This window comes from Crinia signifera, chromosome 9, assembly GCF_055691185.1.
Source record: "Crinia signifera chromosome 9, ASM5569118v1, whole genome shotgun sequence".
Classification (NCBI taxonomy): domain Eukaryota; kingdom Metazoa; phylum Chordata; class Amphibia; order Anura; family Myobatrachidae; genus Crinia; species Crinia signifera.
Window position 1 is genome coordinate 133972783 of NC_139225.1, and position 19828 is coordinate 133992610.

Here is a 19828-nt window from a genome sequence, read left to right on the forward strand (position 1 = left end):
TATATTGATGTCAGCATGGCTTGGAAGCACTCTCTGTCCAGTTTACAGCTTTGCAGGAGTTGTTAATCCTTTGCAGTAAAGTAGAACAATCCCAGTGTGTACACTTGTATGCAGCAACAAATAGTAAGTCCTCAGCATGTATCCTTGCTTAAGTGTATCCTGAGACTTGTAGTTCCACAGCTTTTATTTATCATCAGGGGAATACCATGGAGTATAAGTTCAAATGCATGATGCTTGCTGCATATTTACCTGCCCTCCCATCTATCCCTAACTCTTCAGCCCTTGTGGCCAGACACAGTCCAAACCCCACTTAAATAACAGTTACTTATCTGCACACATGGGGATCACAAGACTTGAACTTGATTCTCATTCAAGATGGCTGACTTGAAATGTGTACTTCCTCAGAGGGGCATGCAAGCCTCTCCCTGGTGCTCCTCACTGTCACTTCACAGTACTCCCCCTGGCTCTGGAATCCTTCTTCAAACTGTGAGTTCTGTCTATATCAAGAATATTATTGTGCCTTCTTGTACTGGGTCCCCTCTCCTGGACTTCTCACACAGCACAGTCTCTCTCTCTGGATACTCTTTGATCTCCTCTCCCTCATGCACTGGGGGATTCCAGTGCTCCCACACACAGATCCGTTTTTAGCTCCTCCCCCTTTTTACAGTGGCCTCCTGGGAGGTGTAGTTTCTCTTCCTGGAATGTTAAAAGACACTGTCCATCTCTCTCCTTATTTGTGTAGAAGTTATTAGTAGCCTCTGGGTGCTCAAGTCCAACTGCAGCACTTCCAGGGGTTACACACTCCCCCTGTGGGGCAAGTCCATAATCAACAGATGATGCGGCTTGTCCCACAACCTGAAAATTAATAGGGGTTAAGACATCCTGTCTAAATAAACTTTCACAGTCATACTCAACAAGCCCTGTCGTAATAGATATGGGAGTTAAATAGGGCCACTGGTAGACCCAGCAAGGATGAATCATCCTAGGAACCTCACTTATTTGACCTGGACTATCATAAGTCAGCATCATTGGGGCTCTAGGTGTCCTTTTAGGCCGACCTTGCACTGGTGGGGTCCCTTCCTCTCCCCCTGATACTCTTCTGGGGCAGTCAGTATTCCCCACATCTGGAACAATCACATCTCTATCAATGTCATTGATTGGTTCAAGTCCTTCTTCCTCTGAATGCTGGGAATCTAACCTTCCTGATATCCTTGGGTTGATGCCTATTTCATCTGGTATGGAAACCATAGGTATACTTTCTTCTACTTGTGGATGTCTCATAGGGGCCCCCTCGGTAGACCCAGAGAACCTTGGGATATCTTGTATGCAATTAATTTCTCTTGATGGCCCTGGGGCATCATAACCCCAATCATCTCCTTCCTCACTATCTTCTGTGAGAGGCTCTCTGAATCTTTTTGATCTTCTGCTTGTGGACACTTTAGGCACATGTTTGTCTTGCTCTTCCCAGAACCTGGTTTCAGCTTTAAGGGGGAGCAAATGCTGTCGGTGGTAGGTCTTTATAGGGCCTGTCTGTCCTTCAGGTTTTATCGTGTAGGCTGGGATGTCTGGCAATTTTGCAATCACAACATGAGGGTCCTTTCTCCAACGATCGGCTAACTTGTGTTTCCCTGGGATGCCCAAGTGTCGAAGTAGAACCCTATCACCAGGCTCCAGAACATGCTCCTTGACCCGTAAATCAAATCGACGCTTGTTTCGTTGTCCAGCTTTGGATGCAGCAGATTCAGCTATTCTGTAGGCCTCATTTAGTTCCTGTTTCAGCTGCTGTACATATTTTAAATGGGGCCTTTCTTTAGGGTCAGCAGTGTCTACTCCAAAACAGATGTCAATTGGTAATCTAGCCTCTCTTCCGAACATTAGGCGATATGGTGAGTACCCTGTGGACTCGTTTTTCGTACAGTTGTAGGCATGCACCAACTGGCTGATGTGCCTACTCCAATGTGCCTTTTTATTAGTGTCCAGAGTGCCCATCATGCCCAAAAGTGTCCGATTGAACCTTTCTGGCTGGGGATCTCCTTGAGGGTGAAAAGGAGTAGTTCTTGATTTCTTTATCCCGCACACAATACACAGTTCTTTTATGAGCTTGCTCTCAAAGTCCCGACCCTGATCTGAATGAATGCGGGCAGGCAATCCATAATGGACAAAGAACTTCTCCCATAGGATTTTGGCCACCGTCACAGCCCTCTGATCTTTTGTTGGGTAGGCTTGAGCATAACGGGTGTAATGGTCTGTCACCACCAGAATGTTACAAATGTTGCTCTCATCTGGTTCCACTGACAGAAAATCAATGCAGACTAACTCCAAGGGGCCATTGCTGGAGATGTTCTTTAACGGTGCTGCCTTCTCTGGGAGTGCTTTACGGAGTATGCATTTCCCACAAGATTTGCAATAAGCTTCAATGTCTTTCTCCATTTTCGGCCAATAAAATCTATCTGAAATTAAAGTCATGGTTTTCTCTATTCCCAGGTGGCCGTGGTTATCATGCAAAGCACGGAGGACCATGGGACGGTGCTTCTTGGGTAATACAAGCTGGTTCCTCTCTCTCCCATCTTTGTGACTGGTTTGTCGAAACAGTATCCCCTGGTTTACCACCAAGGACTCCCTCTGTCGGTTTAGCAAGACAGCTTCCTCCGTTTTTAAACTCTCCTGGAGGAGTCTTTGTCTGTGTTTGACAGACCACCTAACTGCTGCTATAGAAGAGTCATTCTGCTGATCTTCTCTGACTTGGCATGGACTCAGCTTTTGAAGATCACTGAGCTCCAATTGACTCAACCAGCAATATTGTCTTGGTAGTGCATCTATTGTGGCACCTAAGGCTGTTAGGCACTCTTTGACTGGGGGCACCACAACTCGCCCCTCGTGGCACATCCCCTTTACCTCTGGAGCAGGCACCTCTATCCATTCATCTTCTTGAGACTCCACAAACCTGCCCGGTAATCTTGACAAAGCATCTGCATCTACATTGCTTTTCCCTGGTCTGTACTTTATGGTGAAATTGTAAAGGGCCAGGGCCGCCAACCATCTGTGCCCCGTGGCATCTAGCTTTGCTGTGGTTTGCACATATGTAAGAGGATTGTTGTCTGTGTGCACTTCAAATGGTACTCCATACAAATAGTCATGAAGTTTGTCAACAATTGCCCACTTAAGGGCCAGGAACTCCAACTTGTGCACTGGGTAGTTCCGTTCACTGGTTGAGAGGCCTCGACTGATGTAGTAGACTGGTCTCAGCTTTCCTTCTTTCACTTGGTATAGCACTCCTCCAAGTCCCTCGAAGGAAGCATCCACATGAAGAATATATGGCAACTCTGGATCAGCATATGCCAGAACGGGTGCTTGAATCAGGCTGTTTTTCAAACCCTCAAATGCTTGTTCACAAGATTCATTCCACCTTTCACCAAAGGCATCATTTACCCGAAACAATGGTTTTTCTTTCTGGTGAGAGCCTCTTGGAGCTGGGTAACCCCGAGTTAGATCTGTAAGAGGTTTGACAAGTTTACTGTAGTTGGGGACAAACCGTTTGAAGAAGTTACCAAACCCCAAGAATGACCTTAAGTCCTTTAGTTTTGTTGGTCGAGGCCACTCTACCACTGCTTCTATCTTTGCCGGATCTGTAGAAATTCCATTCCTGTCCACAATATGTCCCACATACTTGACTTTGGCTTGGCAGAAACTACACTTGTCAAGAGATAACTTCAACCCCTTTTTCATTAAGCGATCCAGCACTTTGAGGAGTCTTTCATTGTGCTCTTCTAATGTTCGGCCAAATACTATCAAATCGTCCAAGTAGACCAGCACTTCTCTGAAGTTCATGTCACCCACAACATCATCCATGTATCTTTGGAAAGTGGCTGGGGCTCCTTTTATTCCTTGTGGCATTCTTTTAAACTGAAAGAATCCAACTGGACAGATGAAAGCGGTTTTGTCAGCATCCTTCCGACTCATCAATATCTGATAGTATCCACTGCGTAGGTCCAGCACAGAAAACCACTTGCTTCCCTGAAGACAGTCAAGGGCTTCATCTATCTTAGGGACTGTGTACTGGTCTGGAATAGTGCGCTTGTTTAAAGTCCGATAATCCACGCACATTCGTATTTTCCCATTCTTCTTTCTAGCTACTACAATAGGGGATGCATAGGGGCTCTCTGATTTCTCAATTACATCATTCTCGAGCATCTCTCTTAAATGTTCTCGAACATCATCCAAATCAGCAGGTGCTAGGCGTCTTGACCGTTCTCGGAAAGGCCTGTCATCTGTCAGCCTGATGTGGTGTTCCACCCCTTTGGCTTGGCCCAAATCCCAGTCCCCTGAGGAGAAGGCAGCCTCTCTTTGCAGCATCTGCTCAACAAGCCATTGTTTGTCTTCTTGACCAGCATCACTTCCAGCAAAGCAGTGATCAAAACTTTGCATGTGTAATTTGGTATCTTTTGAAGAAATCTTTCCCTCTTCCTTCTTCTTATAAGCATCCAAACACATAGGGTGAATTTTAAGAGTTTTACCATAATTTGCCCCTCCTGCCTCTTTGCACCATTTGGCTAGTATCTCAAACAGGTGGGAGTTTGTTCCAATAATCACTGGGACATCTCGAGGTTCTCCTTCACTATTAGGGCAAACAAGTGCAACCACCTCTACCTCCTCTTCTATTCCAGCTATTTCTTTTGGGAACTTCAATGGTACAGTGATGTATCCGAGGTAGGGATAACTCTTGTCACTCAAGCCCCAGATAGTCAGTCCACATAATGGCTTGATGGGGAAGTCAGACAGATTCTTTCGGTACCAGTTCTCAAACACAATGGACACTTGAGAACCACTATCTAGCAAAGCTATACATGATCTTCCATTCAATGATGCAGGAACATGAGGCGTAGGGCCTAGCAATCCTTCAGGAAAATGGCTCCATCCTGGGTTACAGTTCCCCACAGTGTTAATGTTCACTTTCTCTAGAGGGCCAGTGTGGGGTACCCTGGTCCTCCCCCTCAGTTTTCCGCCGGCTTCCCATTCCTTGGGCATGGTGAAGGAGACCTCCTCTTTCTCCACCTATGTGAACATTGTCTAGCGAAGTGCCCAACTTCTCCACAATTGAAACACTCTCCCTGCCTCCGAGCAGAGATATCTTCTGATATGGGTAGTCGTTCTGCAAGGTGGCCTTTCTGCATCTGGGACTGGATCTGTTTCTGCATCTCCAACAGCTGGGCAATCTGTTCCCCTTGTTTCTCCACAATCTTCATTAGCTCAGCGCCGGGGAGGGCAGCATCAGGTTTTGGCTGTACAACCTTGACTTTCTTGATCACCCTTTCTCTGGACTCGACTATAGCTTCCTCTTGCTTAACATCCTCTATCAGCTGAAGGAAGGTAGGTGACGTTTTCCCAAGTTGAGAATTTCTTATCTTCATTGCTACTGGGTCAAGGGATAAAGCTCCCCTTAACAACTGTTGAATACGCATGTTGTCCACTTCTGCTAGGGATATCCCTTTCTTTGATACGATAAAATGGATAAGCTTGTCCAGCCGATAGATATAACTGGACAATTTCTCCCCGGACTCCTGGTAAGTGTGGCGTAGCTGGTATAAAAGATCAGTGGCATCCCCTGCCATCCCATATTCCCGGTCCAGAGCCGCTAAGTACTCTTGAGCAGTGGCTTGGGAATTACTTCTCCTTACAGCTTGGATTAATTCTCCAGCTGGACCTCTCAGGCTTTCCACTACCCGTTGTCTCTTATAGGGTTCGGAGCAATGCCATTCTGCCAGGTATTGGGAGGCCATCTCCCTCCAAGCTTCATAAGTTTCTTCCCCAGCAGGAACTGGCTTTAGTCCTGAGAAAATTCTGAGCCTTCTGTAGCTCCCATCATGCTGTGACTTTCCTAACTGTTCCACCAATTTCTGTACTGCAGTGAGGAACAGTTCACTTTGACCCTTGTCAGTTTTACTAGTACAGGAGGATGGCATAGAATTTTCTTCCCTGGTGGCAGAAAATACTTGTTGGCTAATACTTCCATCAGACACTTCAGCAATAAAAGGTGTTGTGGCTAGGTGTGTTGGCTTCAAAGGAATAACAATGTTCCATTTTTGTTTACTTGGCCCAAATATGATGGAGGGAAGAAAATCTCTATCCAATTTTGCTTGTGTCTCACATAATATCAGGCTGGTCTTGTCAGCATCTCTATGTTTCTGTCCAAGTATTTTAGGCTGTTCAATCCCATAAACCCTGTGAAGCACCTGCATGACTTCCTCCTCGGTCACACCTTGAGAATCCCCATAGATCCCTAAACATTGGGTTGGGTCTGCAGCCTGCTGTTCACACCACAAATACATTTCCTCTCTTATACTATCCATGGCGTCTGTGCTGAGTGGTGTTCACTGAGGGTGTCTTCAGAATCTCAGCATGTGCCTCCAATGTAACACCCCCTACTGTAATATGCGGAGTGAGGGTATATATATACCGAATGATGTAGATCTCACCTCGGAACTTTATTGGCAGTGCCTCCACCCGAATCACGGCTTTCTCTTCTGGGGAGTGTTCTGGAAGTACACCAGGGGGAGATTCGGGAAACCCCCTGCCCAGTACTAATACGCTGTGACACACTGTGTGCTGCAGAAGCCAACTTGGCACATTTATTTAACTGGGGCAACTAAAAGCAGCTTTTGTGATTTTATATGAAAATCATATATTGGAATGACATGACAGAATGATGGGAACAATACAATAATAGGACATGGGGGATGAAAGCATAACACCAGCTCCTAGCTTATACTGTGAACAATCGCTTAGCAGAATAACTCTAAATGATTCCAACTGTCTCGGACATAAACATCACTTGTCATACACTTTTACACTGACTCAGTATCTCAGAGACTAACCTTACAGGTGCTGGCTAAGGGGAATAACCACATGTGCTGTATGTAGCATATTTACTTATAACTCTACAATACCTTCCATGCACAATGATACCACATAAAACCACACAAATGGAGCAGTGCACTGCAAGTTGGGGCCCTTCTATATTGATGTCAGCATGGCTTGGAAGCACTCTCTGTCCAGTTTACAGCTTTGCAGGAGTTGTTAATCCTTTGCAGTAAAGTAGAACAATCCCAGTGTGTACACTTGTATGCAGCAACAAATAGTAAGTCCTCAGCATGTATCCTTGCTTAAGTGTATCCTGAGACTTGTAGTTCCACAGCTTTTATTTATCATCAGGGGAATACCATGGAGTATAAGTTCAAATGCATGATGCTTGCTGCATATTTACCTGCCCTCCCATCTATCCCTAACTCTTCAGCCCTTGTGGCCAGACACAGTCCAAACCCCACTTAAATAACAGTTACTTATCTGCACACATGGGGATCACAAGACTTGAACTTGATTCTCATTCAAGATGGCTGACTTGAAATGTGTACTTCCTCAGAGGGGCATGCAAGCCTCTCCCTGGTGCTCCTCACTGTCACTTCACAGTACTCCCCCTGGCTCTGGAATCCTTCTTCAAACTGTGAGTTCTGTCTATATCAAGAATATTATTGTGCCTTCTTGTACTGGGTCCCCTCTCCTGGACTTCTCACACAGCACAGTCTCTCTCTCTGGATACTCTTTGATCTCCTCTCCCTCATGCACTGGGGGATTCCAGTGCTCCCACACACAGATCCGTTTTTAGCTCCTCCCCCTTTTTACAGTGGCCTCCTGGGAGGTGTAGTTTCTCTTCCTGGAATGTTAAAAGACACTGTCCATCTCTCTCCTTATTTGTGTAGAAGTTATTAGTAGCCTCTGGGTGCTCAAGTCCAACTGCAGCACTTCCAGGGGTTACACCAATATAGATTGTCAGTTTTTTGGGGGGGTTTTAACTGACCGGATGACCTACTCTAATTGACTCTAGCGGCTGTTAGTAACTTTCCAGAGTAACCTCTTTGTATGAATTGGTCAGACATCTCCCCTAATACCATCTCCAATTCCAAGGGATCGCTGATGATTCTTTTGGAACGCAAGAATTGCGAATATGGGAGATTGTGTTTGACGGATGAAAGCTCTCTGTGTTGTAATCCGTTGGCTTCTTGTATATAGTGGTGACTATCTGGTTATCTACAATTGTAATTAGGACATCAAGAAATGGGATTTGTTCTAGACCTTTTTTTATATGTAAATTTGATTGGGCAATCAAATTGGTTGACCTCATTGATACAATCACATTAGATCAGTAGGGTCACCTCTCCACAAAATCAACACATCATCTATGTATCGTTTGTAACTTGAATTATCTTGTAAAGAATGCCATCCATTCAATTTCGAAAAATATGCGTTGGCATGGGCTGGTGCCACTGGAGACCCCATGGCGCAGCCCCCACCTACCTATAAAAGGCATTGTAATAGTAAAAATAATTATGAGAGAATGATCTCCAGCAGGGACATAAATAGGGTTAATGGTGGAACTGTATATAGAGAATTGTTACTTAACAAAGCTTTTACTGCTTGTAACCCTCCCATATGGTGGATACTTGTATACAAGCTTACACTATCTAGTGAGAAGAGACCGGTTTTATTTGGAATTTCACCAAATTCATCCAGAAGCAATAACAATTCAGTTGTATCTTTAAGGTATGTGGGCCGATCCTGTACACACGGTTGTAAATCATCTTAAAATTCAGCAATCCATGTAAACAGGGACCCCCTTGCTGGAAATTTGGGGCATCCTGGTGCCGCTGTCCTATTTTTATGAGTCTTCGGTAGTGTGTACAGCTGTGTTTCTCAACCACTGTGCCGTGGCAGACTAGGGTGCCTTGAGCTGTTTTCAAGTGTGCCCCCAGATCTAGAGATGCCCAAACCAGTTTACAGCCATCACCAGTTCAACTGTTATTTGCTGGTCTCTTCAATTTCATGTACCTGTCCTTTTTTATTACCTGTGGGGACCAGTGTGATTGTGTTTTTTTTTTTTTATTAGGAGCCAATAGTTTTATTTTTATTATTATTATTTTTTTTCCTGTGGGGGGCCAATGTGTTTTGCCCTGTGGGGATTTCATGGTGTGCCTTGGCAATTTTAAAATCTTATTTAGTGTGCCGGAAGGTAAAAAGGCTGAAAATTACTGGTGTGCAGGATCAGCACCACAGGATAGTCCACTCTCAAATAATCACCACTCTTTATACATGTGTCCATTCTGAACTGATCTCAATACTAAATGGCAATTTACAGTAATCAGAAACCTCTGGCGATCCGGTTTGGGAAGTCGAAAGTGGGCACTGGAAGGTGGTGAGAAAAGGGGGGAGGGGTAGGTGACAGGGGAGGTGCTGCCCCTAAGTTCTGTGGTGGGTTTTTCTGGGGCAGGACAAACCTGCCCTGATAGGTCTGTCCTGCCCCAAAAAAACCACCACTCAAGGGGTTAATCTCAACACAATACTGAGTGCCACATTGAACCGCTACCTCACTATTTTTAGGCTTTATTAGAGATTTAGATGTACAGGTTGCAAATCCAAAAATGAATCTTGTCTAATGAGTGGCAAGCCTTAAAGATCTAAATGGCTATGATAATATAATATAGTTATTAGGCCAGTGGATGAGGGGGAGTGGGGGAGTTGCTCAAACTGGCCGTGCGGAAGTGAGGCCATGGCGCCCCCCAAATTTTGGGCATGTGCAGAAGTCCCTCCTTTTTTTTTTTTTTTTTTTAATAAGCTCAAATATTGGGAGGTATGGCAAAAGGTTGATGCATGAAAAGGTCAAGATAACTTTTTTTCGTGTCAATGTGGTCACCTGTTGACATGGAACCTTAGTTAGTGAATTACGTACCCTCGGAGTCCACATGGATGTTAAGTATGAAAAAGTCCAAAAGAATGTCGCCTTTTTTGTGTCTACATAGACCCTGTAGACTTAACTGGATACCAACTAATTTCTTTCAATTGCCTTCTGCTCCAGGTGCAGTTGGAGTCTGGGGAAAGCTGCTTCGCCTCTGCCCAGCCCAGTGATGCTGCTGCTCTGCTTAAACAGTTTTTCCGGGAGCTCCCGCAGCCCCTCCTCACCCCGGAGCTACAAGACCCCCTCTGTCAGATCCATCAGTCCCTCTGTGAGGAGGAGAAAATGACTGCCACAGTCCTGGTGACCTGCCTGCTCCCTGCTGTTCACGGGGAGACTCTGCGTTATTTCTGCACCTTCCTCCAAAGTGTCGCCGCCAGGTGAGGAGTGTCCGTATACACAGCTGCCACAAGAGGGAGCTCCAGCCTTATAGTTGTGGGAAGGATATCTGGCAATGTCTAGCTGAAAGAGTAGATGATAGTATTTTCCTAAACTGTGACCTTTTGGCTTTATGTATTTTTTTATTTTTTGATAGGTCTGATGAGAACAAAATGGACTCTGCGAATCTGGCTGTTGTTCTAACTCCAAGTCTGTTCTCCAGCAGTAGCTTGTCCGAGAAGCTGACGCTTGCCACCGAGAAACAGCTGCAACTTCAGACATCTGCTGTCCAAAGTCTCATTGAAAACGCACAGGAGATAGGTACTATGAGCGGGTGTAGAGGCTGCTGCCGATCCCTCTGTATGTGCCAATCACAGTGGGAGGGGCCAGTGGTCTCATTCGCTGGTCTATCCCCATTTTTACATAACTCCCCTTTTCTCGGCAGGGCAGCTCCCCTCGTTTATTTCAGAAAAGATCTCCCTACCCTGTGATGGTGCATATGAGGACCCCGTGATCCAGAACCTAGAGGGCCTTCGGAGGAGACGTAGGCGCATGAGTGGTAATAGCCAACCCTGATTCACGTTACATTTTAAATGAATAAGTAACTGCTGTCCTGGGGAACACCATGTTGCGCTGTAGATGGGGCAGATGCAACGGGCAGAGAGTTAAGCTGGGTACACATTTGCTGATTTGTTATTGATATGCACTATAATGTTATAGTTAACTATTTTCGTGCATATCGGCCAATGTGTGCACACTATATTGGTAACGATGCACGCCCCCGGGGGTCAATAACGACTCCCTCTGTTGTCTGCACCTGCTGTCTAGTCATGACTATCTCGTGAACGTCAGCATGCTCCTGGATAACTATGCTGTTAATTGTGTATACATTATATTGTTTGAAAATGGGATACCCTTTCAATGCACTGATATCGATACGTTTTGGCAACAACTCAATTTATCCCCCCTGTTAGTGAGGGAAAGAGGAAGAAATGGAAAGAACGGAAAGAGAGTGCGCCACTAATATGAATCAACACCACCTCAATTGCTGTAGTAATTAGAGTCACATTACAGTTTGGTAATTTTAATACAAAATCACATAAAAACAATGATAAAAGATTTTGTCTTGTACTTCATCGATTTCATATGACAGAAGTATCTTGTTTGATTTCAAAAAGACAGAAAACACCCAACGCGTTTCGTCAAAAAAGTGACTTCCTCAGGGGTAATAATTCAATATGAAGATCAAACACTGGATGATGCGCACATTGCGTATACTAGTGTCCTATTAAAACAATAAGTAAGGGGATCTTCTTTGGATCCTATTGGGATGTGCACAATAGGCAGCATCCGGTATGGATAAAAAAATTCTAAAAATCTGATTATCCGGCAGGAACAAGGGAAATTATATTCTCCCAAACACCTCCCAACATGACCCTCTCCAGGTCCTTACTGGAGAGGGTCATGTTGGGAGGTGTTTGGGAGAATATAGTTTTCCTTGTTCCTGCCGGATAATCAGATTTTTAGAATTTTTTTATCCATACCGGATGCTGCCTATTGTGCACATCCCAATAGGATCCAAAGAAGATCCCCTTACTTATTGTTTTAATAGGACACTAGTATACGCAATGTGCGCATCCAGTGTTTGATCTTCATATTGAATTGTTACCCCTGAGGAAGTCACTTGTTGACGAAACGCGTTGGGTGTTTTCTGTCTTTTTGAAATCAAACAAGATACTTCTGTCATATGAAATCGATGAAGTACAAGACAAAATCTTTTATCATTGTTTTTATGTGATTTTGTATTAAAATAACCAAACTGTAATATGACTCTGTAATTACTACAGCAATTGAGGTGGTGTTGATTCATATTAGTGGCGCACTCTCTTTCCGTTCTTTACATTATATTGTTTGTCCAGGAATTTTTCAGTCCATGGACTATATCGTCTAATGTGTGCCCAGCTTTAGATTTGGGTGGGGTGCGTCCAAACTGAAATCTAGATTGCAGTTTGAAAATCCAGCTGTCTAACATTTGTGTGCTACATGCAAAAGCAGCCGGTATTGATTCTGCTTGGGGGAAAAACAACAAGTACTGTAATTGCTCCCTTTTCCAGCAGCATGCTTTGTTCCAACACAAGTTACATGCTTTTTTTTTTTTTTCGATTCCGGTTGATCAATCTAGTGTCTAGTTCGACATGGTGAAAGTCGACGCATAGAATGTTTTATGTGTTTTTAAAGTTTTGGGGTATTTTTCATACTTTACCATCCATGCGGACTACAATTGAGAACGCTAAAGTATGCCGAGCGAAGCACCAGGCCCGACGCATGGCGAGTAAAGTGAGCCATAAGACGGTATGCATTATATTAAATAGGAGCCCGTGACGTCTGGTATAGACGTTGACACAAAATTGTGAAAAACCATCGGCAACCTTTTCTCATGTCGACCTATTGACTGTCTATCTCTAATAATCCACCCTTTTTAAAAAAAAACTTTATTTTCCAAATTCCTATTAGGCCCTCATGTATCGGTGATGTCTCGTGCAAAGTTTGGTGTTTGATCATGACATCGCCGACCTTGTGACTTCAGCTACATTAGAACGGTTTTGACAGATCGTACGGTGCATTGTGTGTGTGTCTTTGTGCACATTGTGAGGGGTTTTGGTACAATTACCATCCAATGCGCAGGCCCGGGGGTCGTGAGATGGATCGTATGATCTTATGTGCTGCACACATGATCTGAAGGTGCTGCTAATGACCAGTATGCTGGCCGTTGTAGATCATACGATAGATATTATGTGAAATTACACATGTGAGATCTATCGTCTGTCTAGGAAGCTGCCGGAGAGTTCAAGGGAAATCGTGACACAATTATTCACACTGTGAAAACGCCATGCAACGTAATAACTACATTGCAGGTGTATGCTGGACACTTGGGCTTGCAGTATTTCATAGGAATGTACGCAGCTGTGCTGCACAGCCATGTTGGGATGCCTTATTTTGCTGAGGTTTGCGCATAAGCGCAGCAGACCCTTTCCAAAAACAAACTAAGCGTCACCGGTATATTTCATTTCCATTTGGAATTTTGCTCAAGGATGTTTTTCACACTGTTTTTCTGAATTTCCCCATCTAATGAATTAGTAACCTGATCCTGTCGTGTGCATATATTAAACTAAATGAACTAGATTGATATTAGATGCTTATTCTAAGTACTTTTTTAATTGTTTATATTTTTTATATTTATAATTCGTATTAAAATGTGTATTTTATAAACTTTTGTTAATGAATTATGAACGAAGGATGTTACAATGAAGTGTTAATTTAATGTAGATTTGATCAGAATTCGGGCTTTTTAAAGCAGGCATGTCCAAACTGTGGCCTTCCAGCTGTTGTGAAACTACAAGTCCCATCATGCCTTGCCACAGTTTTGCTATTAGGGAATGAAAGTGGTTATTGGATTTAGATTCCCCCCCCCCCCCCCCCCCCCCCCCCATACTGCTACCAGGTCCACCCAGCCTACCGGGAAGGTGTCCCATGTTTTCCATGGAGGCCTCCCTTTGCCATCCACAATAGAGTACAAGGAGATGGGGGCAGGTATGTAGGGAAGTAAGCCTCAAGGGAAACTATGAAGGTGAGGTCTTAGAAGTTCCACAGCAGCCACCTGCATTAAGTACAACAAAGATCCTCATGGACATCCTTGATTTTTTTGATAAGTAGAATTGATGGCGCCCCCCCAGATCCTGGCGCCCTAGGCAGCTGCCTAATGGTAGAGCCGGCCCTGTGTACATCTTTTTAAAACTTGTCAGCCAGTAATGAATACACCTGGAGATCTTGAAAACATGCACGGTTAGGGATCCAGAAGGACTGGACCTGGGGAAATCTGATATAGATTGCTCTGGGTCATTTATTAAAACTTGAGCTTGTATGGTGTTCCCCGTGTTTTTCTGTACTGGCCACCTAAGATGACCCCTCCATCCCAGTATGTGTTTATCTGTTATTGTCAATTTCCAACATACACTTGTACAATAAAATCATTTGCATATCGTTTAAAGGACTTGTCAATGATGCTTTCAATAAACTGAGGTCTGGCCTTGGTCCTTCACATGCTACCCCAGACCGTGCGTCAGGTGAGACTGTGTCTGTTGTCCCTTAGTCTCCGGTTAACCCTCCCTGTTTTGGGAACCCCTTTATGACCAATGTTTGCGTTTGGCAGATGAGCTGTTGCTTCCTCAGCGAAACAAAACGAAGCGCAAGGCGTCGGAGGATTCTACCCATGGGGAACAATGCACAGCCAAGAAACGGTACAGATCCCCTCTATGTGTAGGATTCCCCCACTCTATGATCATACGCAATACATTATGGGAGGATATGTCTAAAGCTTTGTATAGAGGGGAGGAGCTACCCAAAGTGTAAGCTACTAGTTAGCGTTTATGAAGTACATTCTATGATACGTAGAAGCTGACTGGTTACTATGGGCATCTTCAAACCACCTTATCAAGTACATTCTATAAAATCACTATTAGCGCATTGGTTGCCTTGGGTAACCTCTCTATTCTGTAGAAGGCTTTATACATTTCCCCATAAGTATGTTCCTACATCACCATATTTTCTTGTTTCAGAAAATCTCTGAGGGAGGGGGCAGATGAGCATTTGTCCAGCGAGGAATCGCATGAGCCAAGCGGAGCCCACTCTCCATTGCAAGGTTGGTGTGAGGGTTCCTGTGCCAGGGGGTGTGTCAAATAGCCAGCAGTATCATGTAACGGATATGCTTGTAATTGGCTCCGCAGATGACTCGATAGGTGGGGAGGTGTTCTCCAACTTCTCACCGAGCCCTGCAAACTTCTTGGAACTCGCTTCAGGATCCGTTCCAGCAACTCCCGAATCTTCCTCTCGACAAAAAGGCAGGAGCAAACGGCGGAACAGCAAGCGAGCTAAGGCTACAGGAAGTGCAAGGCTCGTGTGCTTCCTAATACTACAAAGGGATTGGGCTTGGATTAGTGCTATACAGTGCGGACACTATGGCAATTAAACTTATCTATCTCTTGTACCGCTTTCCAACCAAAATCCCGGGTCACTCACGGGATGTTTGACCCTGGATTTTGTGGGGGTCGAACAAAGCATGTCCCCGTTCCACTACCCTGCTTTCTCTGTTTTTTTCCTGGATTTACAGTTTTCACTGAAACAAGTAGGCGGGGTGGGCACTGCTGTGTGCGGGCAGCTGGGGCACTGGCAGCTCTGGGCGGGTGATCAGCAGCGCCAGGTGGGCACCAACATGATATCGGACGGTCAGTAGCGGGGCTGTCGGGAATCCGACAGTCATTACTCCGACATCGGAATTCCGACTGCTCCCTCGTGGGGGTCCACGACCCCCATAGAGGGAGAATAAAATAGGTGGCGAGCCCGCAAGGGGCTTTATTGCGCTACCCCCACTGTGCAGTCGGGATTCCGATGTCGGAGTAATGACTGTTGGAATCCCGACTGTCTGTGTTTTATACCACACAATGGCCAGCCTCCCTTGCCCGGGCCAAAAAACCTGGGTAAGACAGTTTCCACAGGTTGTTACCTGGGTTTTACCAACAAAAAAACTGTTTAAAATCCTGGGTTGCTACACCTGGGAGTCATTTCCACTGACCGGAGTCCCAGGTCGACCCTGCAAACACAAACAGTTTTGTGCAGATATAGCTATGGTGCTCATTCTAGCACCCTGAACCCTGCATCTTTAAAAGCCTATGCAGTTAGTCTTCCCTGCCTGAGGTGTCGCTCTCTGCAGTGGGGTTTTCCAGCACAGGTCTGGTCTGCATTTCAATTCTAAAATGACTCCGTATTTCATTGAGGTATCTTGCATTTGTTGTTTAAACACTGGAAATCCAAACAAATATATTTTATTTGTGCATGAAACAAGGTTTCAAAACATGGAACAAAGTTTGTGTCCTATCTTAGGCACTGGATTTGAATGCCAAGCGATCATCTTTAGTATTTAGTGCCAGATACATATCATGTTCCCAGTAGTGCCTTTAGCAAAAAATAAAAAATTACCTTCTGTAAACTATGCATAAGGGATACTCAACCTGTATAAGTATGCATGACCTGACCAATGGACATGATCCTCATAATACTATGGTGCTATACAGACAATAGGAGGGGGGGGGGGGGTGTACAGTTAGCTGTGCTAGTCTTTCTGCTGATAAAAACAGGCTATTATTGTGATTTTAGCACAGGGGTGGGGAACCTCAGGCCCGGGGGCCGTATGCGGCCCCTGTAGCTAGTCTGAGTGGCCCACCAACCCGCCCGGTGGCTTTGCTGGGAGTCAAGTACAGGGGAATTCTCGCGAGAAGTTGGTAGTTCTTGTGAGATTCCTCTTAATCAACAGCAGCCGGAGACTATCAGTCCTATTCAGTGGCAGCCGCCGCAGCGTGGGATGGCTACAGCAGGCCAATTTGTAAGATACATTTTAACATATGGCCTCCGAAGGGTTTTTTCCCCATACAAACGGCCCTTGGCACAAAACAGGTTCCCCACCCCTGTTTTAGCACAATGGTTACCACCCCATTATAGACCATTCTTATAGGCCAAAAAATTACCCATTTTCAGGTAATAATACATTGGATCCAGGATAAGTTTCCTGACACATGTTGTTGTGTCTGAGGGCTGCTTATAGGGGAGAATGTGTGAGGCACACAAAGCATATTTCCCAATAAATGCCGGCTATTGGGGCTAATTCGCTAGCCAATGAGGAATCTATTAGCCATCCGTAACTTAGTGCATAAGATCTGACCACTTACCCTCTGTGCAGATATTGTGCACTACACCCTTGCAGGGCACACTGGTAGTACATGTGGCAGACGATGCCTTAGAAGTGTTCTAGTGGGAGGGATGTATGGGGGCATTGCACAGATAGGGTGTAAGACGAGAGGATAGTCTGTATGAGAGAAAGTAAATGGCCCCTTTGGTCTCTGCTTGGGAGCCAACAAGTGTTAGACCTTATGCAAGAACTCCAGATAGCGGTCACGTAATGATCACCAGGATGAGCTGTTATTGGCGCCAATGTTCCTGTGACTTCACAATGCTAAATACCCCCGAAAGGATATTGCTGATTTGTGTGATAATACAGCGATAACAGATTTGGGTGATATGGGTTAGAGCAGATTAAGGTTATTGCTATGCGTGTTACATTTACTGCTATCATTAGTCTGCAGCAGAAGTAATGATGATTAATGAATCTGCTCTCCAGGATGCAGTCGGGTCAGGTCCCTTTGACGCCCATCATGGACAGAAAGGAGAAGGTCCGGCATTCTCTTAGGATCTTCCATAGAGGCAGAACGGCCAAACATCCGGTGAGATGAAAACTAGATTGGTTAATGTGCGGGAGGAAGAGCGGCCTGACATTCTGTAATACGCTATAAGTGGGGTTCTGCTTCTCTATTATTCTCATTGTTAATTATCTCTCTTTTAAAATGTACAATTCTATAGAACATCCAACCTAAAACAAGTAGTCTCTTATAGAATTTTGTCCTCCTACCCAACCAAAGTGATAACCTGGGTCGGAGGTAATGAAGTCTGAGTTCGGGGGCCGTGCGAGATACCGGCCGAACTCCTGAATTTTTTTTTTTTTTTTTTTAAAGGGGCAGTCATTTAAAAGCTAAAACCATGCCTTGTAAATGATTGCCCTTTAAAAAAAACATTTGAGTTCGGCTGGCATCCCACATGGCCGCCAAAGTCGGACTTCATTACATCCGGCTTTTTTGGGTTTTAAGTCCAGCCTTTATTTCCTTTATGAATATCACACTGAAGAAAAACTGCCGACTTTTGATGACTAATCTGTTTGCCTTTCCTTTCCAGACACCGGAGGGCAAGTGCCTGGAGGAGAGCAGTTGGGACATGATGAAGAGGATGGTTACAGAAGCTCTAGATGGGCCCATTTTCAATGGCAGAGACTTCAAAATGGCTTCATTTGCCCTAAGAGCATCGAGCAGTCGTGAGTTTCCCTGGCTATGCATCTGTGCGCTGTAATATCTTTGGTTTAATTTAGTTATCAGGACGGGGCCTTAGATTCTGTCTTTACTGTGCTTTACTTCAGTTGATGTCCCAGAAGCTAACTCCTCTTCAGTCAAAGATTCATCATCTTCACTGAGATCATCTCCTTCTTGGAATGCACTTTCTCTGGACCGTGAAGATGCTGAAGTCGCATGTTCCGGAAAACAACGCAGGATATTACGTCGCTCTCTTAGCATGCCAGAAAACATTGTTGATTGTACCACGCCTGAAGGGGAACAAGAGATGGAACATGGAAATAGATTAACCACCAGTGAGGAAGATGGACTACAAAGAGCTGGGTTGAGTTCCTCAGAAGACCAGTATGTGCAGGTATTGAACAGTGAAGCTCAGCCATTGATGGATTGCCTCATCACAGAAACCTCCCATTTAATACAAAACCATGGCTCTGTGACAGAGCTGGACGCTCTTCAGTCTGTTCACACACTACGAAGACCGAATGGTCACACGTCACAGTACCGGAGTGTACGGAAATTAGTTCTTAGCTTCCCTTGGGCACCTAGTGTTTTGGATCTGGATCCCCATCAGAAAGACTGGGAAGAGTTGGCCTCTCACCCCATTAAACGCAAGGGGGCAAGAAGGTTTGGGCGTTCACTAAGTCAAGAAAGTGGCCTGAGCACCAGCATAGAGCGGTATAGAAATAATGATACCAATGGCTGTTCGGCGGGCAACGGTACCAATCCAAAACCTCTTAGTGGCCGTAATCGGCAGGTCTTTGTCAGCCGTAAAAACATAACACTCGCCCACTGGGGACATCGAAGTCTGGATAATGGACGCCAAGCATCTGTAGAGGAAGAGCCAGCAGAGGCTGAGAGCCTATTACATGAACCCCTCTTAAATAGAGACAGAGACTTGCACAAGGATGTGGTTGTGGGGGAAGCACCTCAGAATGGAGGTTTTCCTAAATCACCAATTCCTGAAACCAGCATGGAACCCAGCAGTGGTGCAGTTTTTTACTGTATGTAAGGTTTCAGAAAACCATGGTTAATCTAGCTTGTAGATTAAGAGGTCATTGGTAAATATCCATCTGAGACCATTTAAGGAGAATAAATCCCCATGTTGCCATGGTTACTCCATTGGATTTACAATGTACTACATATAGCCATACGTGGCTGGTTAGTGTAGCAATACTGGTTTCCTGGGCCTGCAGCTGGAACTGTGTGGTTTTTTTTTTTTTTACTGTATGTGGGGTTTAGTTATTTTCCATGTGTTATAAAACTTTCCAACAGTGGCATACCCTCCAACATGACCCATTCCATTAGGTACAAAATGCTCTATTCCTGGACTTCCCTGCCAGTGGCAGTTACAGAGCTTGGACTCAAGCAAAGTCCAAAATTCAAAGAGGGGCGTCACATTAACTGCCAGTGAGTCCAGGACAGTGATGTTTGAGGTGGCAGTAGGTGTGGCTCCCCTTTTTTGAATATTGGACAGTGGTGCAGTCCCACCTCTGTAACTGTCACTGGCAAGGAAGTCCAGAAACAGAGCATTCTGTACCTAATGGAATGGGTCATATTGGAGGTTATGGAGTGCCCATTTTTAGATAACACAAATGGTTAATAATCATAGCAATGCTTACAGTCCTGCTGCTATAACTCATACAGCAGTGATTTTTAAGATTGT

General features: G+C 44.8%; 1 protein-coding gene across 4 annotated transcripts in view; it reads left to right on the forward strand.

Moving 5' to 3' along the window:
* The window catches only part of LOC146036092 (rho GTPase-activating protein 11A-like), a 57277-nt gene extending 37824 nt beyond the window's left edge, over window positions 1–19453 (forward strand). For 3 of the 4 annotated variants that reach the window (XM_083159881.1, XM_083159882.1, XM_083159880.1), the window contains 10 exons: window positions 9905–10161; window positions 10317–10480; window positions 10605–10718; window positions 14209–14283; window positions 14370–14457; window positions 14776–14858; window positions 14944–15092; window positions 17386–17490; window positions 17996–18131; window positions 18234–19452. In XM_083159881.1, the coding sequence (XP_083016007.1) occupies window positions 9905–10161; window positions 10317–10480; window positions 10605–10718; window positions 14209–14283; window positions 14370–14457; window positions 14776–14858; window positions 14944–15092; window positions 17386–17490; window positions 17996–18131; window positions 18234–19174 (2112 nt within the window). In that variant the 3' untranslated portion in view covers window positions 19175–19452. Of the gene's footprint in view, window positions 1–9904; window positions 10162–10316; window positions 10481–10604; window positions 10719–14208; window positions 14284–14369; window positions 14458–14775; window positions 14859–14943; window positions 15093–17385; window positions 17491–17995; window positions 18132–18233 lie in introns of all 4 variants that reach the window. The other variant, XM_083159883.1, reaches the window with a different exon arrangement.
* Window positions 19454–19828: the final 375 nt, after the last annotated feature.